This window comes from Bombus fervidus, chromosome 1 (genome assembly GCF_041682495.2).
Source record: "Bombus fervidus isolate BK054 chromosome 1, iyBomFerv1, whole genome shotgun sequence".
Taxonomy (NCBI): Eukaryota; Metazoa; Arthropoda; class Insecta; order Hymenoptera; family Apidae; genus Bombus; species Bombus fervidus.
Genome location: NC_091517.1, coordinates 13,537,835 through 13,565,330, shown reverse-complemented (window position 1 = coordinate 13,565,330; position 27,496 = coordinate 13,537,835). Strand labels below are relative to the sequence as shown.

Below are 27,496 nucleotides of genomic sequence, written 5' to 3'. Positions count from 1 at the left end.
TTAGAAATAAATATTTATTAATATCCTAATTCTTGAATATTTAAATCTATTTTTAAAAAAAACTAACTAATACGAATGTCTACATTTTCAATTATCTACATTGCCAAATATTCCAATTTCCCAACATACAAATTTCTTCTCAAACTTTCGCGATATTCTATTCTCCTATAATACACTAATTCTTTAAGATTCAAATCGTTATCCAAATCATTCAGTATCATAATCTAAACTTTCGCGCTATAAGCACAGATAACATCCGGAACTTAAAAAAAGACTTTAAACTACTGCGCACAACTTCTCCAAACGTTCTGCATTTAAAATTCAATTGTTGAGTTATGCGGAAACAATTCCAGCGATATAGAAATTTCTAATTCAACGCAACAAGAGCGAACAATGTTCGCGCGCACCTTTTCAATGGAAGCAGCGAACGTTATCAGTTCTTACAGGCGAAACTTTGCCCGTTCATCGACTTCATTGCCGATGGAGAAAGTTTCACGGAAATAGGATCGTTTCGAGGGATTCGAGGTACATATGTATCATCCAGCGATACGTGTGGTCACCAAATATATATGTACATGGAAACATAGCATAACCGCGATAGTTGAATCGCTATTGAGAAACGATATATAACGTGGTTGAAAGTGCTGCCTTAAGGTCATCGATATGAAAGAGAATATCGGAACGTGGAAAATCATGAAATCGTCGAAATGCTCGATCTTCGATACTTGGATCGGCACTTCAGGAAATAAATATAAATAAAATATACAATTTCGAGTAAAGTGTTGAAACTACAATGGCTACCGAAAGAATTGTGAAATATGTTACTCGGATATCTTTTATCGAGCACAGAGTTCCTTTAAGATTAATTTAAGAATAAAAAATAAAATTTTAAAATAATAATTAATAATTTAATATTAATTTTGAACAATTAGGAAAACTAGATTTAACATACAAGTTCATTGAAATTTTGTAATAATCTGTGGGAACAGGCTATGATGATTACTGTACTATTCGTATTATTGAAGATTACTTGGTTTCCTTTCAACCCTATGCTTCGAGATTTGTGAAATAAAATTAAATTTTGAATTATTTGAAAAATTCATTAGCAAAAATTTCATTAGAATATCACATGTTCTACATGTGTACCATTATAATCACAACCAGACACGAAAGTTTAACAGTGACAGTCACAGTTAGTATTTCGATTAATTGTAATAAATAACCAATTATATACATAATATTTGGAAATATGTATGAAATTATAGAATTTTGGATATTCAATGATTTACAAAACGATAACTTGTAAATGATATTTAGAACTGAAAATACAACACAAATTAGAGAAAGACATAGGCAAAGAACAAAAGCACGCGTTGGACCTTCTTTCTATCGCGGATTCACGCACGTTTCGATTTTTAGCGACCGATAAGAGAGCTTAAGGGAGAACAGGAGAAGCGGTGCGTCGTTAACGAGAGACAGAAGTGTCCTCGTGAGATTTTAGGCCGCGTTAATGAGAGGAAAGTACGGTAAATAGAAACGACCACACTCCAATCGGAGGGACCGAGATTTTTCGTCGGAAACTTGCTCGGAGAACGCGACAATCCGATTTTTCATGTCATTAAAATCTCCCTGACAATGAAATAAATGTTTTTTTTCTCTCGTTGCAATTTCCATTGAGAAAATATTCAAATGTTTAAATACATAAATATCATTTCCATGAAACAAACGAATATGTCAGGCTGAATCTTATAAAATATTTTTTATAATTTAAATGTGATTGAGTGTGTGTTTGGAACAACATAAAGTTTGGTCTTAAAGTGGATGACATAATATCCAACGTCTATTTCATCATTTTTAACTACAGTTGAAGTTAGTGATTGTCTCATATTGTCTATGGATATTTAACTTTATGTTAAGAAAACTAAAAGTTTCGAGAAAATATAAAATTTATGAAATTCCATAATTTAATATTAACATTTAAAAATTTGTTAATATGCTTTGTAAATACTATTAAAAGCTATTATTTTGTGTTAAAAAATGAACAATATAAGTCTAAACATTATTAAATTCCAGATTAAAATACGAAGCAAAAATTTGATGAAAACAAATACCGTGAAAGTACCGTCTGACTAATGACGCACTATACTACTTGCAAGACCATGTGGTAACTAACAGTAACTCACACATACTTTAATCAAAACGATTTTGTCTCAATATGAAAAACTAAAAGCAACGCAACATGGTAGTTTTCGGGAAGAACAGTTATTAAACACCATAAAACATTGTAACCTATCGTTGAAATGATGTGTACATTCAATAACACGCTACAGAAAACAATAATAACACGAGTGAAGAAATTACCGCAGCGCGAGTAAAAACCTGACCTACCACGTGAATTCCACCGAAACAATACCCCCGATACCAAATCTACCCGGGAAACATTCATAACATCGCCGTCCATTGCACCCAAACCAGGCACAACACAACCATACAGAATGTAATGCAACAGTCACAGTCGCTCGTTGAAAACCCGCTATAAAGAAACCGGTGTCACGAATCAGACAAGTGATTCACGACAAGCAAGTAGCCCACGTGTTCCTACAACCTCCAACATTCTCGAAACATGTCTCACAAACCATAATATCATCGTACACAAAAATCACATTTCTATCTCAACCAATCAAATTCTTCCTAACCTAAGTTCTATTTTACTTACTTTCCCGCTTCAATCATTGCTTAACAAAGACGCATATATATATTCTATTCTCCTCCGTTACACTTGCCCGCCAGTTCATTACGGAAATATCTATATTTCTAGAAGAAGAGAAAAAAGAAACGATCCCTAACCTTAGTTAGTAATCGAGCACGACATTTATAGCGGTATACGAGAACAGCGTAGCGATGACAGCGGCCCATGAGCACGTAAACGTATGTTTACACTCACACAGTCGCGCGAGACCGGAGAAGATGTACGTGAAACAGGTCGTGTGTACGTGTGAGTAGCGAAACGTCGCGGGGTTGTTTGCTCGTGGACGATTGTCGCGATTCATCTGGAGAAATGGACTCACCTTTTCGCGCGGAGGACGGGACCGGAAGGCAGGAAGAGGCTGGTACACGGCTGGAGCCGGTCCACGGTCGCACACAGTGTGGACGATCTCGGGCACAGGTGTAAAATCTCCGAAGACGCGGCTATGCCGCTCGAGTGATCGGTGTGAACTGCAGAAAAGCCCGCAGATGATATCAGAGACTTAGGGGAGACTGCATGACATCATCGCCGACCAATCGCGGCGAGGCCGGCTTTGCGCATGCGCTTCACACCTCCGCGCCGGGGCTGTTGCGATATATCGCAATCGATTGCTCAACTTCGCGCCCCCGATCGACGCGACATCTCGCGGAGTATGATTGAAAGGTGCGTTTGAAACGACGCGGGAGAATGAGAATGATGAACGAGTTTAAGAAGAGAAATAAGGTGAAGAATGAACGTAGAAAACGATGTAAATAGATATTGTAAGAGTTAGATGTTAGATTAATTGCGTTGATGAGTTTATTACTGGAAGATATTTGTTTAGCAACATCGAGTTGTAGAATTGATTGAAACAATAATAAAAAGTATTATATAAAATCTTTAAAAAATATTCTACTTGAATGTAAGTTAAGAAAAAAGAAAAGGTTTATATAAATGTATATGCATTAGCGACAAAATAAATTAATTCAGAGTAATGGAGCCTTAATATAATTTAATTTTAATTTAATTCAATTGTTTAGTAAAATAATTAAAAGGATGAAACTTGATACTAATGCAATTAAATTTATTAATATAATCTAGAGATACCTATTCAGTAGATATTTGCCTAGCACAATTATTTTACGTCAGTTTATCGGGGTTAATTTAACATGAAAATTAATTGTCAGGTTATATGTATAACTCACCATGACCGCCGATGGTATTAGTTGACTACACAGACAATGGTTTCAAGACTATGCATTTTCGCAGAATTACTACCCCGGTGAACATACATCAATGTGTCACTGTACGAAAGCAAATCGCTAGTACACGCTACATGCTATCGACGTGTATTAACAGACTAACTTGTCAATACGTCCAAAATTCCAGTAAAGACGTAAAACATTAGAAAAGTAAAGCGTTAGAAACGTAGAACATTAGAACACCAGTTTACTGTAACCATATAACAATTTAATCTAATTATACGCCCTAAAGCTTCGTTCAGGTTAGTCTTGAATGTAAACAACTTGAAGCCATTTAACCAGTGTGAATTTCCAATTTAGGTGACCTGAAATACTCTTTCAAATTCCTATACTCGTTCTTACTAATGGAGTATTCACGATTAAGCCTGACGCGTTATTTAAACAAGCAATTTGGATTTGTAACAGTTCCATTTTCATATATTCAAAAAGAAGACAATCATATAATATTATTAACAAATATGGAATCAAACGGAATACATAATCGACACATATTGTAAATAAGGTTAACGGCTAAATTAGATTCATGAACGTGGGCGTTCAAAAGCAGGTATATCGTTACACGCCAATAACGCGAAATACCAGGCATCGAATCAGAAAATGTCTACGCACGAAATTGGATGGGTTGTCGTTCCACTAGATGGACAAAGTTAATTGCTGCGAATAGCAATTTCTCGTGTGAAACGCGTTTGACGCAACTAGCCTTTCGCGTTGGTCGTTGCCCCGCGAGAGACTCGCGACATGAATATTTTCTCGCGATAAACCCCGTAAGGAAGATACGACGCGCGTATTTTATGAAAAAGCGATTTTTGGCCCGCGCTAATGATACTTTCAGAAACCGACCTGGCGAACCTTAACTCCTTAAACGGTCAGCGACTTTCCCCTAAACGTTTCAGCACTGAGACATGACATTTAAAATATACATATTTATGCAGCATTTTAGAAGACCTGTAACTTATGCAATTCATGTAATTATACCAAAATGTTTCAGCTATTTTCAAGTTGTTATGACTACGGAATTAAAGATGTTGGTAAATTCTAAACTTAGAAAATGAAGAGAAATATCATTGAAGAAATGAACAATATCTATACGACCAATGAGGTACTCATAATTTAATTAATAAACATGAATTAAATAGTAAATTTTAATTATTCTTAGATGTAACGATAACAGCTTCCTAAAGAACCTACTAACACCTGAAATAAAGTATATATGTAAATTTGATTTGAAAGAAATTATTGATAAATATACATGTCCCACAAAATATCTACAACAATATTTGCAACAATTTCACTAATAGATTTTATGCATGAATGAATGAAAACACATACGCATTAGCGAACAGTTAAGAAAAATGAAAAAAACACTGGAATTAACCGCTAAAAAGGGAAAAGTGAAAAAACGTAGGATACAAAACGTGATTCACGTAGCCAGGATAGCGAATTGCAGGATACCAGAGTATTCTTGTTGTTTACAAAATGCACAATGGTACAAAATGTTGGCGAGTTTCGCATTCGCGGTGATACACGGGGTCAACAGTTTCGTCCCTCCCAAATTACCACCGCTCGACCTGGAAAGACGGAAACTTTCTCAGAGAATTACCGTCTTTCCACACGGTTCCTTTCTCCTCTTTCTATGCCCGTGGTTCAGAAGCACTCGACACGCTTTTTCAACGGCAATTTCACCTTGCCTTTACAAAAGAGCCTTTTGTATTCAGGTACATGATAATGTTGTCTCCCATGCAAACGTTGTTTGCACCTGTATCTGTTTCACCTGTACGTGTACCAATTTGTTCGTAAGCGCATGTGGTGACATTCCGAGTATGTGACGAACGTTCCATGGAGAAGAATGCTGCGTTACGCGTACATTTTCTGCGAATAATTTTGCATGTTTTGACGCTATCGTAAGCGGGAAAGAAGCTTACGCGATGTCTGCGAAGGTAACACTTAACACGAGGTCAACGACATGGCCAAGTATTTCTATCGAGTATTCTATCATTTTCTATCGAATTTGACTTTTCATGTTTATCCTATGGAAGGATCGCCCATGTATTAATATTATTTATTATCAATTTCTTCGGATATTACATTAATTTGTGGTAGTAGTTGTGATTGTGATAGTAATAAAAAGATAAGAATTACCAGTCGTTTCCTATAGTCAGGATAAAAAATGATAGTAAATAATAATCTATAAACATAGCACAGGACTTTGACTCCAATACGTGAAAGATAATAATATATCCTATCAATATAACAAACTGATTTAAAAACAGCACGTCTTCCTTAATAATAGCTGTATGTTTTGAAATTTTATAATTATATATTCGTTTGTCCTATACTGTTTGTCCATAGTAAGCTTAATATCTAATTTCTATATTAAATTTTCTACGTAAAAGAAACATACAACGTCAGAAACGTACAAGTTCACGATAAATTATTTGCCAAATATCGAAGCTACGGTGGCATTGACAGTTTCGAAAAGAAAGGGGGAAAAAAAGAGTCAGCGTATCGTGACGAAAAGGGAAACTATGCGTGGTTCCATGCATATTTCTTCCAATACGGGTGACAAAGGGGAACAGGACGTGCTCGTCCCATGCGTTCCTTCGATCTTGACGATCCCCCGTCGTGGAATAAAATCCTGTACAATCCCGATATTCCCTGGATCGGTTTGCGTTTCGCGACTTTGTCTTTGAAAGCAAACGACAGGCCCACCTACTTCGCGTATTTATGAAACAGCAAAAGCATGCATGCACGCGTACACATGTTCCAAGTTTGTTCCCTTCGAAGCGTTCATGGAAAAATGGTATGAGGAATGGTCGAATTATGCGACATATTGCAGGACCCACACTCCCTTCTACCGCCCACATGCTCGCGCACCGGAAAAGCTTTTCCATCGACGACGGGGGAATTGTTTCGACTATGAACGACGTACGTCGCGTCTTCTCTCTCTCTCTCTCTCTTTCTCTCTCTATTTCTCTGTCTCTTTGTTTTTTCTTCCCTATACAAAGGCGATGGAAGAATCACCGCGTTGCCAGATATTAGCGTAATTATGCGTTTCGAGATGGTTATATGCGAATGAGAAAACGCTAGTACCAAGAGTACTTTGATTTCAGTATGAAAAATATTGCAACAATAGTGTGTTTTAATAAAACACGAAAGTCTACTTTAAATGATACGCGAATGTAATGATTTTTGATAACGTAGTCCTGCATAGGATTTAGCTTTTAATTGTACAATTTCAAATCTTATATAATGTACTCAAGTAACTGTATATTTAAGAAGAATTAAATGTACGTGAACAAATGTATATTTAAATGTGTGTTGAAAAAGTACTATTGAAAATATTAATTGTACTACTAATATTAATAATTAATATTACTAAATCTTCAACGGTAACAAGTATATTATAACTTATGAATGTGAGAAAATGTAATTAATAATAGAGATACGATAAACGATGTCGAATATTTTAATATGTTTCAAAGACTAAGTTTCAAAAGATATTGCTTACGGTGGCCGAAAGATGATAACATCGTTTTCAATCTTCGTATTTCATGCATATTCATTTTCGTGTGCAGAATTTACCGAGAACATTCTTTATCAAGATTCTATTCTATTCTACTTAATCTCCGTAAGATTGATGTTGCACAAATTTTACACTTGAAGGTGCGCGCAATGGAAATCTTATTTCCGTCGTCTCACCGTGGAACAAAATGGAACTGCTCAGCTGGAGTGAAAGCAAACGCGATAACTGATTCTCCTTTACAATAAAAAAGGTTGGAAGGGAAAGATCGATTACGCCCAATAAGGAGAGCTCGAGAATACGTACGAATCAATCACCGAGGTAGTTGGCGGATTAAGCTTCACAATGCTCTCGTATCGCTTGTATCGATCAGCAAGAAACGACTGTACGACAAACTTGTTTCAATAAGCAATTTCAGATAAGTAAAATTAGGTGTCAATATGCAGTATCTAATTTTTACGATAATGTGATCACGGTAATAAAATATTTCTATACATACAAATCATTTCGCCAAGGTATCAATAAAGTTGAACGTAAAGTGTAACGTTATTGCATTATTCATTTATTGAAAATCCTATTATTTGAACTACTCTGTTAGAATAAAGTATAATTAATTGGTACTTTTAGTAATATGCAAGAAATACAGTATGATTACCAATTTTTGCATAGTTTAACGATTTTGATACTGGCTCGATTAATATGCTTACGGTGCAAAATTGAGCCTAATCTCATATTCAAAATCTCTTAAGACGGTCACGTTCGATGTTATCTTCGCGGCTATAATCGATACAAGAACTCTGTAGCTACGTATTGTATCTTAGTCACGAGAATTTCGACTCTATGCTTAACTCTATGCTTATATCTCGTACTTCAAATAAAAAAAAAAAGAGTTGAACGCAGAAAATTTTTTCTACGCTAAAGAGGAATAAAAATCACAAACATCCGCTTGGAACATTTTTGCGATTCTGCGAAGCTTCTCCTTGGCAATTCCATCCCAATTCACTGCGGAACTTTTACGCTGTACATTTTTACCGATCCAAAGCAAGAATTATTCGAAAAAGTATAACTTAAAAAAGAAAAAAGTACATTTTCCCCTTTTCGGTTTTGCTCTTTTAATCCAATTCAACATTATCAAAATCAACATTATAATATTTTGAATACTGTGTATTTTTGCATTTTCGTATTTTCTATAAAAAAAATGCACAAAAATCTGCACTCTGTCGATTAGCGTTAATCAAAATTAATCAATATTTATTAATAATTTTGCTCATAAATAATAAATTAACACAAGAAAATAATGAAAAGGAATATATATGTATATATTCGTATTTATTAACAATTTTATTTGTAAATGCTAAATTAAGCCGAAAAAAGTAATAAAATACAGAAAGGGAAGTACTAAGCGCGAATAAATTGACGTTCTTCCGATAGCCTCGGTATCGAAACGCAATCACAAGCTTATTTCGTTAACTTGCCTCTGTAGTTCCGTGCCTTCACGCCATTTCTTTCTCCCTCTAACCGTTCTGTGCCGAACTCAATGAACGAAAAAGGAGTAGCATCTCATTAAGCTGTTTTGTGGGCTGGCTGAATGCAGCTGCGCACACCTTTCTTTCATTGACCCATTAAAACTGCAGAGAGGGACAATGACTGGTAAATAAGTCCTGGCGAATTATTGTGGCGAGGTGTGACGTGCATACAAATAAAGAGGTCGAACTCACTGCCGGCTAAGCGATTTAGATAAAAGCTTCTGAAATATCGAGAACGTAATATCGATATTCTTTTTTCACTGTCTGAGAAGTACGATATGTCACGATCGCAAGATGTATCGGAAGATATCTCGTGACGGCTTGAAATAACGCGAAGAAAAAACCAAGAGAATCGAAGGAAGTTGCGTGATTCAGTTTAGAAGAAATTGCACAAGTTTCGGAATAGGTGTTCTTAATAACATTGTATTGTTACTAGATGTGATATATTTATTCTGTGACAAATAAAGCGGTTGATAAGATGAGGCATACTGCGAAATTGAGTTCTACGTGATTACAAATGTAGGAAAATATATGTTTTATCTAATTGAAATTACGAGAAAGATACTTAAATGAATTACTTGTTTAATATTTGAGTCACGTATAATGACGATACAACGTACTATTATTTGTTATTAAGACGCGTTTCATATGTATAACAGTATTATGTGTTACAGTATTATGGGAGAGGATTATAATACGTGCCGTGTTTGCATTATGCAGAACGATTCAGTGTATTTCACGAAACAATCACACAATATTATTATTTGGCGCAATTATGTTCTATTATAAATTTATCTCGCAACGTTATAAAATACATTGCATTAAATAACCATAAAACCATATATTGCAGAATAAATATGAAACACTATCGATATACAAATTTAAAGCATTGTCTTCATCAAATATATCTTCTATCTTTCCAACAATTAGTACAATACGAAATACGAAGAATTCAAATGCATGACCACTACAACTAATCGAAACAGTGCTTGAAAATCATATAAATCATCGTTACTTCTATTCCACTCGAAATTCAGCGCCAGATGACATCAACGAAATATGTATTCACAAAACTTCTTCAATCGGACACATACAAATTATCGCGTCTTTTCTACAAACAGTTTCATGTCTGTATCATTAGGATTCCGTAATTTTCGTTCGTCCCAGACGAACAACTTTAATCGAAGCGTTGTCGTAAAACTTTAAAACGGCGACGAAGACCACGCTAACCCATGGAAACGCTGAATATTAAATTCAATTTGTTTCCTCGTAGACATCGCGCAACGCCGAGAAGTGACGCGTGTTTCCATCTCACGGATTTACATAAGTGACTTATGGTCAGTGGGTGTTACACCCTCATCGAGGGATGGTCTGCTCGGATATCTTTGATGTGACGTTCGTATAGGGATTCAAATGAGGGATGGTCGTTATGAGGCTGGGTATAGAATATCATACGCGTGTACTCGTATTTGGTTTCGTGACGCGTGCATTGCAGACGAATACTTTCGTTACAGGCACGAATTACTAGCACGGAATTTAAGAGCACGTAAAGATTGCTTTATTGTTTTAGAGATACATTTGATGATTATAGAGATAGATTTTCGTAGAAAGTGGTAGTGACTATGATTGCTATTGATAATGCGTGGAAAATTTTGAACATTTCTGTAGATTTACACGTATCAATGTATATTCTAATTCTATTATAATCATCATATCTTTGTGTTTTTTATTCGTCTGTTTACCAGTATCCTATTTTTGAGATTTGTAAGTGGTTTTCATGTTATCAACTAAAACTAGCGACTATCCAAAGACAAATTAATTTTGAGAGCGAAGTAAACATTTGTGTTGCATTAAAATGAAACTACTTGATAAAATATTAGAACATACAGACAACAGTGAACACAGTGAAACTAGATGTGCATGACAGCCAATTGAAAGCCGACGTCCATACTGATATTTTTCCATACTGATTCTTCATTCTAAACAAATATCGTTATCAATAACTATATTATCGATATGATAATAAAATATTCTTAAATTGGCCATAAAACGGTACTCAATAAAATTAAAATATCTACGATATCCATTATTGATATATAGAAACCAGCAATTACATTGCATCATCTGAGACCGAAATAACAGTCACATTTTTAATCAATATCTACAATTATCATTATACCGTTGCAAAACACAAATTAAAAACAGGATTAAAATAAAATAAGAAAAGCTACGTATTAAAACGTTATGACGAATATACGTTTATCGTTTATCGAAAAATGCATTTATCTCGACTTACTTTAATTCGACTATTGCTATCATAATATCAAATTAACGATAAAACTCGAAATGACACATTAAATAAACCAAGTACGAACCATCGCAATATCGTACTAAATTAGAAATCGGAGTGAACAAATTTCTTCCTGTAAAATAATATTTGTCATGAAATAATAAACAAATCATCCCCTCAAAAATGAATATTCAACAAACACAACCTAAGTGTCCAATCTATGAATCGGAGCAACAGGGACGCGCACCAAGAACGCGACCCATGAAACATAATCCGAGATTTCACGCGAAGATTATCAACGATGACCATCAGAGGGTGAACTAAAATGGAAGCAGCATAACGAGGCTGTCCCGCTATAGAAGGGTGACACTGCATATCGGCCAGTTACGATTTTTCATCCATAATTAACTGTCACCATGGACCGGTCAAGTAATCAAAATGGAAACAGAAATCCGTCACACGTTACGATCTTCGTCGTGCGACACAGCGACGTCGGTATCTGATACCGATCTAAAAATCTCACACCCATGTAAACTTCGTAATTAATTCCATCTATCCTCTGGAACATAAAAACCAGCCAACAAGAAAGAACAAAATATTCGAAAAAAATTTGTCCAACTCTCTCAACTTTCTTTTTATTTCTTTCTCCTCCCTTTTATTTTATTCCTTTTTTTTTCTCCTCTGTCTTTTCCATTGCTATTTCTCGCGAGAACGTGGCAACGATAATAAATGCCTCGGTTACCTTTCGTTTCGACGACTCACGCATAACAACGAGAACAACGACGATTCCCCCTTAGCCGACTTCATTTTCTACCGCGCGCGGAAATCATTCGGTTTTGGCGGCGCGCGTTACATTCTCGCATATCGCTGTACGTAAAAACGACTCCCTACCAAAAGAGGCTTTATCAGATAAAGTCGCGCTATCGGTCTTGGCAAATAAGGGAACGCTGACAGTTGGACGATGACACACAGTGCCGGTTGTCACAGAAGCGTACGTGCCGCGACAGCTATTTTTTCCTCTCTCTTCTTTCGCCCCGCGCGCCCGTAATTTCAGTTTCGCCCAACGCTGCTCGCAAGGACGAGAACAACCTGTCGAGTGAGTAAATTCACCACGATCGATTTTAATATACACATGTGTATGTGTGTGTGTGTGTGTGTGTGTGAACGAACGTGTAAAGATGATGTACGTGAGCGTCGTTATGGCGTGAATGAATAAGTATTCGTCATATGCTATCTGGAAGATAAGAAATTGGACAAATGGCAACATTTTCTGTGAATTTTCTATGCCGATCTGTCGTGTTGGATTTTAGTAAATTATTTGCGCTGGATTTGGGAATTTAAAGATAATACTGTCCTATCCACAGATTCTGTTTACTAGATTCAAACAATAATAGATGGTTACGAATTGTTCAAGTTATAGAGGAAATAAAAGTACACTGTTATTTAAGGTTCCAATGTTTTAACAAATGTTCGATTAGGAATTAAAACAGCACTTCGTGTTTCAATGGAATAAGATAAGATAGAACAAGTCTGAGCTATATTCTTGCGTCACGTGGCCAATGAGTTAAGCCCGTAGCGACGGTTAAAGATAGTCGATTTGATAATCAATTAACTGATAAAAAATTTCGCGTGTTTAATGTGAGAACACCTGTTTTTCATCGTTCTTCATAGATTTAACACTTTGCCTACCACGCCGAAATCACACGTTTCGCTCAGGACCCCACGGGAGTATTTTTATTATTCAAAGCATATAATGAAAAAATAATAATAAATTGATGATGTAAGACAACATTCTTCCCCAATGGACCGTTTATCTTACTGGCGGTCACGGGTGATCACCGTGGCGCCTTGGTAACAGTTGATAGCGACATATTATAACAAGGCTTCGTCTATTTCAACAAACCATTCGCATTTGTTATTTCGTCGTAAGCAAAACGTGCAGAATATATTGTTGAAACGTGTAGAAGATATTAGTAAACAGTAATTTGCTCATTCTATATATAATAGTAAGGTATGTGCACACTTCTAACTTCAATTATACGATTATAAAGCAGCATTTACGATTATTTTCTAAGCTGTGTTTATAATAATATTCGTAGATTACCCCTCAAAAATATGGATGCAAACAGTGCATCACTAAATGCAATATTCGTTTTCATTTTTTTTTTTTTTTTTTGTTTTGATGTTCTAATAAAAATGTTTAATTGTTCAATGCGACACTTTTTATTTCGAAGTATCTTCTATTATTGGTTATATTCAAAATGCCCTAAGTGACAATTTTTATACAATTTTTATAATTGTAAGAAGTCCAAGCGCTCCGGTCATCAATGACCACCGTGGCAGTCAAAGTGTTAACCACAATATGCAAAATTCATGTATAACGCAGTCGTACTACGTTTAAAGCCATCCGCGATAAATATTCTAATAAATAAATTGAAAAGCGATGATGTTATAAACACTGCTCTTTAAATTTATCTTAGACTTTACAATTACTCTTGCCACTTTCTTGCAATGTATCAACTCGTGGAAGCACGTCATTCGTTTCTTCAACATTCAATATCACTCGTGGACTTATGAAATGAAATTAAAATATTACCAGAAAGCAAATAAACTAAATAATCAATTATTTCTATCAGATCATGAGTAGCTTGTACCCGAATCTGTACGAGAGATTCAAAAGCGAGGGTGTCTGCCCGATCTGCCTGATGGAAATGGAACTAACGCCCAGATACGCTTGCTCCAATTATCATACAATGTGTTATCGTTGCAAACCTTATTACTACGACTGTCCCACTTGTCAGTGGCCGTTACACATGGAAATGCCAACACGAACGTCTTCATCGGTATCGCCAACCAGAGATTTTCTACCTCACCCACTTCCACGCAAGTTCCATCAGTATGATCCTAGCGCTCCAAAACTGGACGAGTTTCAGGAACACGAGAGAAACTGTTACCCATCACCGCCACTTCAAGATCAAGAACTAAATGAATGTGCGTACACTCATCTGGGTTGCTGGGTGAAAGTACCGATAAATTTGGTGGACCTACACGAGTCTCGGTAAAGAACGTTGCAATTTTTAATAAAGTCATTTTTAATACAAGCGAAACATAACACGAATATAATTGAAAAATAATTTCGATAGAAAACTACGAAATTCTGTTGTAGATGAAATATTTGCTTTGACCGATCAACATATCCATCGATTTAAATTCAACGTTCAAATTGAAATTAAAAGAAGACATAGAAATAAGAAAATAAGACATTGGCAGAAAATACGTATTTTTGAATTCTGTAAATAATTTTTGTATCACTCTTCCATATTGATATAGAATACGATACTTATAAATACGCTAATGAACAAACTTATTATTCAATCCAAAAGAAATGATCGTGTGTTCACATTGTTAAGGAAAGAGAGAGAGAAAGAGAGAAAGAGAGAGAGCGAAAATGTTCACATTGTTTTTTTAAATTTTCAGATGTCAATTTCGTCCTCACTTAGAGGAGGAACACCTTCCCACAGACGTAGCCCATAAAGACGACGATTTGATCGAGTGCACCTATCGAGCGGTAGGTTGTAATGTGAAAACGTCACCCTGGAGGATTTCGATTCACGAGAGCCATTGCATTTACAAGGATCGTTTCAACGAGCAGAACATTAGCGATTCCATGGAACGAGCGACCATCTCGAGTGACGATTATGAAGATCCTGAAGAATTAGTTGAATGCAAATACAGAAGATATGGCTGTATGGTGAACATGCCGAGAAGACGAAAGGAGTTACATCAAGCGAAATGTAACTATCAAAAATATGATACCGGTGATGACGATACTTCGTCAGAAGGAGAGTACGATCCTGACGAACAAGTTCCTTGCGGATGGGCCGAATATGGATGTAAAGTGAGACCTAAACGTAGTCGTTTGGAAACGCACCAAGAGAAATGCAATTACAAAATGGAAGAGTGTGCTTACAAGTATAACGGATGCACCGCCAAGTTTCAACCAGCTAGAAAACACGCTCATGAAAGAAACTGCGAATTTAATTATCTTTCATAGATCAAGTATTTTATAAAGAACATAGATACAAGATTATTTCTTATTGGTCGGATCTTTTAGTAAACGTTTTTTGAACTTTTCATTTAATCGTATAAAATATTGTTTAAAAATATTTATTATTTGAGAAATATTTTAGAAGAATTACAAGTAAATTCACATATTATATTAGCATTTTAATGATAATTGAAAGGTTTGCGCCGTGCATTTCATAATAAATGACGAAACGTTCTTAATCTCCCCAATATATCACAAGAAGACGTACAAGCATTCAAACCAACGTCGTTAGTACTTCCAAGTATCGATTCGCATCTAGCTATACATTGTTCCAGAAGACAGTTCAAGCACATTGAATACCACACTATTAATTACGTTACCATCGATTAGGTTAACTTAGAGGAAGAGTGTTTCATCTAAGCGAAACGAATTCGAATTCTAAAATCAAACTCCATTCGTTAGAGAAGTAGGATTTAGAAGATGTATTAAAAGATACAGTAGATACCCTGTAAAATATTGGTTTCCTATCTATTTTGTAATAATATATTTATCAATAACAATGTAAAACTACTTCAAGATTCAAATATCTTGTTATATTTCAAAAAAGAAACTACAAAGCATACAATTAAATTAAACAATACGTACGCCACCCTGTGCACTTTTACTATTCCAATTACGCGTATAATGCCAGTTAACAGGTGTCCTCCTTTTAAACGGCACATCGATTCGGTTTTCCAATGAACGAACTAAATCCAAACTTAATTACATTCGCAATCTGCAATACCATCAACTAGAACATGCGCATTTCTACGTCTGCCACGATGCATTTGCAAGAAAATTTATAAACCCTTCAACTCATGATTTTCAATAACTTGACAAATTATGCGAACATTATAATAAAAATGTATTTCTCTTCTAAAAGCGAGACAAGTACAATAAATGCAAATTTATGCAAGTTATTATTTTTTTCTTTTTTTTATGATTACGACTAAAGAACGAAAATGACACAATTTTTAATTTGAGAAAAATTTGAGTGAACAGTTTGTCAAATTACTTTATTTTTATGAACACGATTAAAGAATGGAAACGATGGAATTTTTATCTCAGAAAATATGTAAAGATTTTGTCAAATCGTCATATTTTTATGAATATAATTAAAGAAAGGGAATGACAAAATCTTCGACTAGAGAAAGCGGCGAGTAAAGATTTTATCACTAATACGACTCGTTCTCTTCATTGATTCTCTTTATCTCTCTTCTCCGCCCTCTTTCCATCCATTCTGGATCGTTGCAATCTCGTTGTATCATGAACACGATAGTGAAACTTACACTGCCATTCGAGGGATGATCCGGGGCATGATCGCCTGGAATGAGGGAATGATGGGTATGCCTGGGACATCGAACACCTGGAAGCTAATGATGTACAGCTTTCCTAACCGCTAACTATCGCACTGTTTCGTGGCATTGCAACGCCAACACGAACGTTTATGGCGATCATTTATAAAACCACCGAAAAACCTTGAGAAACGAACTGTCTAGAACGTGTATATAAATACCCTCATGTCAACGGAAAATATTTTCCACGTTCTATGCTCAAGTATTAAGATAATAAATCGCGTCCAACACATTTATAACCGTATCTTGCTGTACAAGTTAACAGGTTGGTCGTTGCGCGTGTCAGCAGAGGAAAATTGAATCTTCAAATAGGATTTTTTACGATGATGATAGGTTGGGGGAATAAAGGTAAGTAAGGATGTATTTTTATAGTATACGTCTAGGTTTGCCCTTCTTTAGGTAAAGCAGATTGTTCGAAGAATTAATTACTTTTTTTTTAGAGATAAGTTTGAAAAAAGGAAGTTAGTTCGATGAATTATATGCATATTTGTGGTAAGAAAATTATACCAATTTCTGTATTTCTTTTTAGATTATTTAATTCTAATTACCTCAATGAAAGCATAACTCAACGTTAATAAAAGATTCCTCGAATTCCTTTATTCATTTTGATCATAAAATTTCACGAATCAAATCTTCATTGAATTTTGGCAATGTGAAACCATTATATTTTTGAAACTTTCCATTTTTTGCTGAACGTTTCCATATTTAAGATATCGAATATTTTGCCAAGTATCTGATAATTTATTATTACACTTTCTTTTTCTCTTCGTCTATAAAAAAGATATGTGTGTCTAAAATATCAGGATAAGAGTGGATTCAGAGGGAAAAAGATTCGACGATTGACTGCATGAAAATCTCCAAAGGATCCAAAGATCCGAGTATATAGCTTTTTAGATACTACATAAATATTGAACGGGCCGGAAAATGGTAAGCTCTTGTCCATTCACAGTTCACAGAAGCTGTCACCAGCCTGGCCAGAACTTTAACGATCAACGCTGACCCGGGCGATGGACAAAAGGGAATAGAAACTGTTTTACATAGTAAAGACCAAGAAAGACTACCATCACCGCGACCCACCCGAATTCTTAAAGAAGATATTCACTTCTGAAGTAAGAAGAGGTTATTTCGCGAAATGTGAACGAGACGTTCCAGTTTCTTTTTCTTTCCCACGTTATTTTCATCTTACTACAGAAAATATGTACGTGAAATATTGGAAACTTTTCTATCAGACTGAAATAACTAATGAAATGATCCAGCCATGTCCTATTTATGTAAAAATATTTTACAAATGGATAATAAACGAGCAAAATATACAATAAAATACAATGAAATATTTTATTACTTCTTCAACATTTATCCTAAGTAAATATTATTATTCTATATTGAGAATAGCAGAAGGTACCTGATCAAAAGGTAGCAGTTTCCTTTCAATTTCAATTAAAATGAACACGAGACTTCTACGTTCGAATGAACGTGATGTGTAATATTGAAAATCAGTCTCTGTTTGTGAAACGCTTCTGGCCAATATTGATATTTATAACTTTATTGCAAGTATAAATAAAAGAGAATTCAAAGACGAGGAAATCAGTAACCGTATTCAAATGTCTAAAACGAAAGTGGATATAAACTGTGTGCTCTTTGCTCGGTAGCTGGTAGGAAGGAAAAGGGTGGTGAAGGGGTGCGAGAAAATTACACCCCTGGGGAACAGATCTGACGACGAGTGACACGAAGGGTCACGGTGAGCACGAAGTCAGCCAACTTTAATTAAGACACAGGTGTCTTTTGCTTATAGTTACACCGAGTTCCTCCGAGGGAATCATAGGAAATATGTCTATTACGGATGGAAAAATACACACTAGCCTAACCTTCAGGTAAACCCTTACTATCCCTTTAGACCATATTTAATTAGTGATTTTGAAGAATCACTCTTCGTCATAATAATTTTTATTCTAAATACAAAAGTAATTTGCAACTTTATTACGATAGAATTCATTAAGCTTTTCTCAGCCATTTTCTACATCAAATTAAATAATTTTATTTGTATGTTAAACTAGAATAAACGACAACATATGACCTTGAATAATTTTGCAAGATCAACATGCTTGCCAAGAATCAATTTATTTTAGAAATCATCATGCGTCTAGGTAAATAGAAGAATACAGTTTCATCTAAAAAAGCAAAAATCATTTTTAAATCTCAGACACACTTTCATATAGACTCGTATCCGTGAATTTGTGTCCATCATAATTATCTTATCTCATGTTACGTATTGCTATCCCTCTCAGAATAAAATTTTAATTTCATTTAAAACATCTCTCCGAGTAATGAGAATAGTTTGTGAAATTATTGCGTAAAAATATCAAAATCACGATCGAAATTTAAATTTCGAAAATATTCCGTATAAACTGAAAGGAACCTTTGTTTTGCGCCAAAAAATTCTAACATTCTCTTGCCTAAAGCGAATTTAATGGCGGACTGGGATTTTTCGCCGGAAATCCACGTACAATGTCTCAGCCGAGATGTAGACTGGCGCCTGACCCAAGAATCACCTTAATGCATGTATTCATACGATAAGCCGGTAGCTTCAAATCAGACGCATAGGTAGAATAAGTGTTATAAGGATTCCGACAAGGGCGAACACTTCTTGACAAAGCAAGCGACTCGTCGGATATCTTCCAGTTATTTTCCTTAAATACTGTCCAAACAGTCAAATCCTTGCTGCAAAAGCACGATATCCTTCTATGAGTATCCGTCGCTGTTGGAACCCCTTATGAAAACCGTATCAAGGGATTCTTCCTTCGAGTAGATGTCAACGATATTGACTTTTTATCATGTCGACGTATATCAAGAGGAATTTGGTAATACAGTGGAAATTGCGAATTTTTACAATGGAGAGAAATTTAACATTTGAGGGTTTTAAGCAATGATAATTCAATAGAGCGTAATTGTATATATTAATATTTAACACTGTATATATTAGGTTGTCCGAAAAGTTTCTTTCGTTTTATGAGGAAATAATAGACGCACGTTTTTTGTTTTATATTATTTTGTCGAATAACGTACGATCCATTTTGTTATGTTGAGATAAACACTGCGACGTTTTACAGACTTGGTTTCACGTTTATATGAAGGTGCGCTGTTGTAAAAAACACGTTTGCGAAAGAAAGACCAACTTAATAGTTTAATTAATTTACGATAAATTCAAGTGTGAAAAGAATATATATAATATATGTACAAAATTTAAAAAATCTTCAAAGTGGAATGTTAACTATGGTACTGAATAGATAAAACAAATTTATATATATTAAATCCATTTCTTCCGTTCCGCCTATAAAAATATGAAACTGCACAAAATCCGCAGTTCATCAGTAAATAATGTGTACAACTTCTTGTACAAAACTTTGCAACTTTAAATAAAAAGCCTAAAAATGTATTACTTCACTAGCAAATAACCTTACAAATAATAATTTCCTCCATTTAGAAGTACACGGTATCGATTAAGGTACATCCAGTTATGTATAATATTTCACTTTCCCTTGCTACGACCGTTTCAAATGGCCCCAGGTAAAGGAGATCTAAAGCCACTTAAGAATCTCAATTTACGACACTCTCCACACGCTAATTTCCTGTACCTACATACATTGAGAGATCCAAGGCCTTCGTGTACTGTAACAATTGATATTAATAACCATTTCGTTCTCAGCGTGAATTACCTGTCTATTTCGTAATACCATTCACCCATATATCTGTATCCTCCTGCACGATCTCGTTGCCGATATTATCGTTATCTATGTACCGCGACCACCCGTTGATCATCGTGCGTTGATCACGAAAAGCTGGAGCATGTCTATAAACTGTACGGTATTCGGAACGGGGCTCATATGCTGGCCACAAGTTCCAGACCATAATATTCTCACATAAATACATCTCGCTTAAGTAAAACGGAGCGAAGCTTCAGGTCAGTGGCGAACACCTTGCACGAAGCACGCACGCGAACTCAATAATTCACTATGAAGTTGCTCTCGACGCCGCGAAGGGGAAAGGCAGTCGTATCTCAATTTTGTCAGGATATAACTATCAGCGTTTCGGTAACGAGAAAATCCACGCCAATCCTATGGAAGGGCCTTGGTGATTGGATACCGAAACATCTGATTCCCTGGGCACGTACGCGATTATCGTTCATCGATAGATCGTAACTACAGCCGAGTTTTCTACGGATCAAGATTTATTTCGAACAGATATCCGCTCGCGAGAGTGCATGACGAACGAAGAGTATGACCAGGATGATCGTCAAGTGATTGTAGAGTTTACAGAGTTAGTTTCCGCTGAAGATCCTCTTTTTAAAATGAAACGATGGATAAAGCGTGGAGAGTTGCGGGCGGCGTTTATCGATTAATGCGTAGGAGAAGGAGATGTTAATTGTTAGACATAGAGGTTGATTTAATGTATTCATGAAATTAATCGTCAATTAGTAATTATAGGTGTTGGTTGTTATAGGTGTTAATTATAGGATTGTCAATTGATGATTAGAGATATTAGATATGAAATTTGTATAATATGTACATTATGAATTAAAATAAAGTATATTTATGGGATCTTTTTATTTCTCACTGTGTAATTGTAATTATTAGTTCCGTGGTTTTCTCTTCGATCGATACGCGATATTCAGATGAACATGTTGCAAGGATTTCGTAAAAAAGGTGCGAATGTTTTTATATGTAGATGAGACGTCGAAGGTAGGAAATGGAATTTTCAGAGAATATAGGAAATGGAATTTTTTAATAGAATACATCTTTCTAGGAAATTCGATGAATAAAAAATTTGTGAAAAGAATGTACTGATTTACAGTACACAAATCTCTGATACAAAGCTACGATCTATATCATATTATTTCCACCTCGCCTCCTCTTTAACCTAAATTCTTCGATAATCATAATACAAACAATTTTCTGGACGTCTTATATCAAATTCCTTCAAGTTATCATCGACAAAGGAGGTGAGATTAACTTTACACTACGTCAAAGCGCGTGTCGGTGTAATCTAATTTAGTAGGTCGCAAGAGTGGTTTGTTTGTAGTAAAACCAACACGATGTTTCATCTGGTTTTCCAGCAATTACGTTAACAACTCCGATACTTGTTTCCGCGCACGTTCCTGACAAATGACTTCTGCATTCGAGGTTTATAAAGAGGGAAAGTCTCTCGGTGCGGGATTACAATTTTTAATATAACTCTTTGCATGAGAAAAGGCGACAAGCGAGAAGGAATTGGAGAACCGAGATGCAAAGAGGCGTAAGAAAATACCCACAAATATTTTATCAAACTTATTATTTGACGACTAGTGAGAAGAGACATCGTTAAGACAATTGGTTATTGATTTACAAAAGCAGCCGCTGAAATTATTGCTTGAGGAAAATATCGTTTAAGGAACAACTACATATACTGAACATGCTAAAAGAAAAATTGTAACGATAACAGATGCATTGTCTAACTACGAAGAATGACAGTATCGCTCAAAAAATTTTTAACAAAGTAATACGAAGTATTTTTATTTAAACATTAACTCGTATTGTATGGACTATATGAAAAATCATAGACAATAAGAATAATCAGTGAAATCATTCAATTTTACAACCGACACCTCCAGTTACTTGAAAATGTCATAAAGTACATCGTACACAGAATATCGCAGATAGTAGAAATCTAATCAATGAACTTCTAATTGATTATATACCTTCAATTGGTATTTCCCTTTCCTGAACCCTTTCTTCGTGTCGACAGAAATATTGCACAAACAAGAAAGGCATTTACATACCAAGACGAGAACGAAGGGTGACGAAGGAACAAGAAGAAAGAGAAGCAACGGTAGCTACAGTATGAAGAAACGAATTTAATGAAACGCAAGAAACCCGAATAAAAGTGTATTTGTAATGCAAATACGCGTTGGACCAGTCCCGGAGGGCCGAAAAATGAAAAGCCGATGAAACAGCCGGCTACGAAATCGACCGTCCCATCACTCTCGCTTAATCCGATTTCAAATTCTTCGACGTCTCCGAATCACGTCTCCGAGACGCTTTCCGCTTTCTGCAATCTCGCCTAAAAAATCCTGATTTCTTTCTTTTAATTACCTCGGGGACCCGGCTGATCGTCAAACCGAGTACACGCCTGGAATCCTTATTAAACGAAATCCGAATTCTCAGTAGTATCAGAATCGTATCTTGCTGCGTTAACCTGATTAACGTTTTACAGTATGCAGAATTTCATAGTTTAAATTCCCCTCATTAGCGTATTTGATATTGTTAAGGTATAGAGAGGATTTGGAAAAACAAATAGTTTAAATTTATTTACAAATTATTCAACTCTACATATACGTTATTCTCTGAAGGACTCGATAACCTACTCGCTCGGTTGTTTGTTTACTCTTGATAATTCTAATCACTTCTAACGGCTTTTAATAACTTCTAACCGCTTTTAATCGCTTTTGTCCCAACTGAGACCTGGGCGTCTTTCAACGCTCACATACACTTTCACACGTACAATATAAACGTATCATCTACTTAACAGATATATCAAGTACGTGTAATCTATTGAGAAAGCACCTTCTATTTGAAAACAATTAAATAAAATAATATTTTGTCAATATATTGAACTATGATAATACAGAAAAGTGAGACGTTAGTTACTTTTACGATCTGTTTCGTATTCTGTTTTACGTATCCGATTGTGAATCATTGATTTTCTTATAAACATTATTTTGCTAATTTTATGTAGTTTTTCACAAGATGGGCAATCAGCGTGCAATAGAATTATGCTTAAAGATATAATTCATATGCTAATTCAGAGGAGAGGTAGTCAAAGAAAGTGATTAAAATAAATAAAGAATTTCTATGAAGGTGTACATAAAGTTCCCACTCGACCGGTCTTCTACTTAGAAATACTCATTTCATTTCAAGTAGGTACTTATATCTGTCTCACCTTGCTTCGAGTCTACTTGCATACAGTAGAATTTCTCTCTTGCACCACTGTTCCAAACTACTTTCAAACTACTTATACCCGTCTATTAATAACGTTTCTCAGCCATCAATATTTATAAGCAACCTACCCCTCACGCGAATCCAAAACAGACGTTCGTATTCCTTAAGTCTGCTCGATGGAAGCGAGAAAAAGCCGACGTATAAATATTATCGAAGCTTCAGCTGGGTGGATGTTAACGCGGAGAGAGAAACGAAAGAGTATACGACGAGTGTCGAGAATCGAAGGAATCATTATTTACCGAGAGAGCTGGCTATTGTCCTCTTCGACGGATGCATTGTCGAATTAAGGGCTTTTGTGACAGCGAATAGTGGAAGCGCACAATACTTTTGCCTCTCTTTCACTCTCATCATCTTTCTCCTCTATCCTGTTTTCGTCTATCGTACACAGATTTCCCTCTCGTTTTCACCCCTTTCCCTCTCTCTCTTCCATCGTACATCTCCCTCTGCGCGAATCGCTTTGACAGTTACCTCGCAAATGAAAGCACTTTTCCGCCGAATAGACAAAATAAATCGAGTCCCTCATACAATGTCGATGATTTCGTAACAATGCGCGTCTGCTCGGCGTCCGACCTACGCACGAATAAATAGGCAACCCCATCCACGAAATCTCCCTATCGTCAGACGATAAAGCAGCGTTCATTGTGTTCTTTTATCGAGTATAAAAATGTAAGGCCCAAGAGTGATCTTTATCAGGCTAGAATCATTGAACGTTGTCAAGTTTCGTTCTTGGTTATTTGTTCGTTGAATTCTTAATTGACGTTTATAAGATTGATGAATCACGTATGTGCTTCAAAAGTAACATAATTTTTTAATCTTTTAGGAACGGAAATTTTTTAGAAGAATTATTTATAAAATACAGAATGTAAAAATAGTAGACTCTAGGAAACAATGGTCAAATATTATTTTTATAATTTGCCATTCTGAATCTTTCAAGTCACTCTTTGATCGAATTTAAGAAAATTCAATTGTAAGGAAACAAACAGTTCTAATGAAAGAAATGGCTAATATTTTGTATTTTGTTAAAGTAGCAAGCAATTTTAAAATTAAACTTTAAGTATTAAAACCTAATTCTGTGATCAAAGCTTGAATCGTGTGATATTCGTGGTAACGTGGTAACAAGAAAGCATTGATATGAATGTTTATTATTTAAAGTATGTACATTGTAAGAACAAGCGTTCGTGTTAATAAACGGGAAAAATGTCGAAACGTACATGCAAGAGGAAAACGGCGATAACAAAAAGCCAGGGGCGTGTGTTCTTCTAATGATTTATCGATGGTAATTAAAGAGCCGAACGTCACCACCGGCTGCGTGTAGATGACCAATGGCCGGTGCGTGAGCCACGTATTAATAGTACCTTTTAACATCCACCGCGAACCTTGCTTCAACAGCCATTTCCGTCGTTAAATAAATACGCCATCGAGTCACGTGTACACGCGATTTTGCTCGTAACTTGATGCAAATTTCCCGCTGATACCAATACGCGCGATAATTGTCCATGATAATAAAAAATTTACATTGAACATATTGCAATCATAGATTTCGAATTAATATTCTCTCGTTTCAAGTCTATCGAACGCCTTCTGCTTCACTTTCGAATGCAAATTATCGCACACGACCACAGTAATGAACAGAAAAATGTATTGCATAGGATTCAAGGTTTCATGAATAAACATTAAAATATTAGAGGAGCGAAGGAATCGCAAAGGAATCCAATATGTTTTTAAAATTCAAAAAGTTCTCAAGACCTGGTCAAAGTCTTGGTCGCGTTTGTACGTGACGGAGTACTTGTAAAATGATACTGAGATACGGTCCAGATACATTTTCATTGTACCACCTCAAATATCTTCGTCACAATACTCGTCACTCGAGACTTCGAAACCTCCTCGATAAAATCAAACTTTAAACCTTACACTTGCCCCACTATTTCCTATTATTATTCGCTATTTTCCGCCTGTTCTATTTATAATAACCCCGTAAAAATCTGCCTCCGTATAACCTGCGAATCTTCCCCAAAATCAACTTCGTATCCAATCATCCACTAAATCTTCCCTTACAGACACCAATTTTAACATGTTCGTCTGCAATCTCTATCCATACCTTTCTAATCGTGTTTGACTTCTACCAAACACGATCTTATCTATAGTAATGTCGGGCCAATGCCTTTTCATCGCGACGCATTAGTCGCCGAGACTTTGACGAACCAATTAAATAAATGGTCTTAAATTGTACAGCCGATGGTAGGGTAGCGTCGCGTCGTGGCGCCTTTATCCACGGCGCCTCCGCGTTTCTTCCATTAAGGATCACCCCTGTACGTACCCCTTCGCATTGGAAAGCAGAACCAGGGCCACTCTCAGCCCTCTTGCTCGTCCTCTTTCGACGCTTCGCCCGTCGTTGTCATCGGTGACGTTACTGGAATTACATTGGATCCACAAAGGGTTGAGGAAAGACTTTCATCAATGCATACAACGCGTCCATTGTTCTTCCGCGTAAGATTGATCCCTCCTGGTTTTCTAAACGTACCCCATGGAAACACAAGACGAGATACGTCTTTGAAATTGTAGGCTGTTCTTATCACTATGATGTTGTATATATAGGTAACAAGCTGCGTGAATTATTTATACTAAAAAAGGGTGTAACATACCAGCGTGACAAAGGATCATTGTTTCGCAATGTAACCAAGTATGATATGTACGTAACATGATTTCTATGAATTTACGGTGTACTATATTGCTTGGAAGATCAAATATGCATAACCATTTAACGAATTTATTTTAAGTTGTCCTATATTTCAAGCTTTCGTCGTTATACGGAAAATATGAAACGAGGGCAAGAAATAACGTCGAGAGATTCGTTGGAAAAAGTTTCTTGAGCACTCTCTAACGTTAAAATGATATTGGTAAGGAAAGATATTTAAAACGGTGAGGAATAAAAACGTATCTCGAAACAGTGCACGATTCGACGAACGATTGTGATCGCTAAGAAAAGTCGTAAAAAGGTAATGGAGTTGCAAGTAAGTAGCTCGTAACATGAAAGCATAGTTACTTGCAAACCCAAATATCATATACCTTGATACATACCTATTTGTATTTAAAACGCTACGACTAATACAAGAATCATCAAGGTACTATAACCCAAGTTTAAAAATGTTCATCTGAAGAACCGGAATTTCAAATTAAAATAAAAATTCAACTTGAATATAATTATTGAGAATTTCGGATCTTAATAGCCGAGATAATGGTATATGAACATTAAATTTACACTTGAAATTTATATTAGAATGGTTATATATTTATTTGATAAATGATCCCGAAGATATTCATCGATGCACACTTGCACGCGTCTCAGCACTTTCTACCATACCCGACTGTTAACCGACTGAACAGTTTACATTCATTTGTTTCTGAAACGCACACACATGCTTCCACACACTGATATTCACATACAAGTAATACTATTACGCATCTAACCTAATCTAGCACATAAAATTATACATAACTCAATAATAATTATTCGTAACGCATTAATCAGTGTGTCACAAATGTTACTCGACGTTACAAGGCAGTTAATCTGTTACAAACCATCGTATAAAAAATCGTGCAACATCACAGATAGCCGGAATTCCTTTGAAGAGTCGGCCTTAAAATTATTTCATGAGGTGAAATATACGTTCGGCGGGAAACCGTAACTCTTTTTGATCGA

At 35.7% G+C, this 27,496-nt stretch overlaps 2 protein-coding genes across 2 annotated transcripts in view; one reads left to right on the top strand and one right to left on the bottom strand.

The window, feature by feature from the left end:
• Hwt (SH2 domain-containing adapter heavyweight) overlaps nt 1–27,496 on the bottom strand; it is a 251,558-nt gene that overhangs the window by 147,060 nt on the left and 77,002 nt on the right. The gene's annotated exons all lie outside the window — the stretch shown is intronic.
• On the top strand, nt 12,249–16,330 carry LOC139987129 (uncharacterized). Its single transcript, XM_072003070.1, has 3 exons — nt 12,249–12,419; nt 13,960–14,381; nt 14,801–16,330. Exons 2-3 carry the CDS (start codon nt 13,963–13,965, stop codon nt 15,375–15,377), a joined length of 996 nt encoding a protein of 331 aa, XP_071859171.1. The 5' UTR covers nt 12,249–12,419; nt 13,960–13,962; the 3' UTR covers nt 15,378–16,330.

Bases quoted from the DNA above. Each gene is read 5' to 3' on its own strand.
- LOC139987129 (XM_072003070.1), top strand. From the start codon at position 13,963: ATGAGTAGCTTGTACCCGAATCTGTACGAGAGATTCAAAAGCGAGGGT. The intron at 14,382-14,800 runs GTAAAGAACGTT...TTAAATTTTCAG, and splicing joins GTGGACCTACACGAGTCTCG to ATGTCAATTTCGTCCTCACT.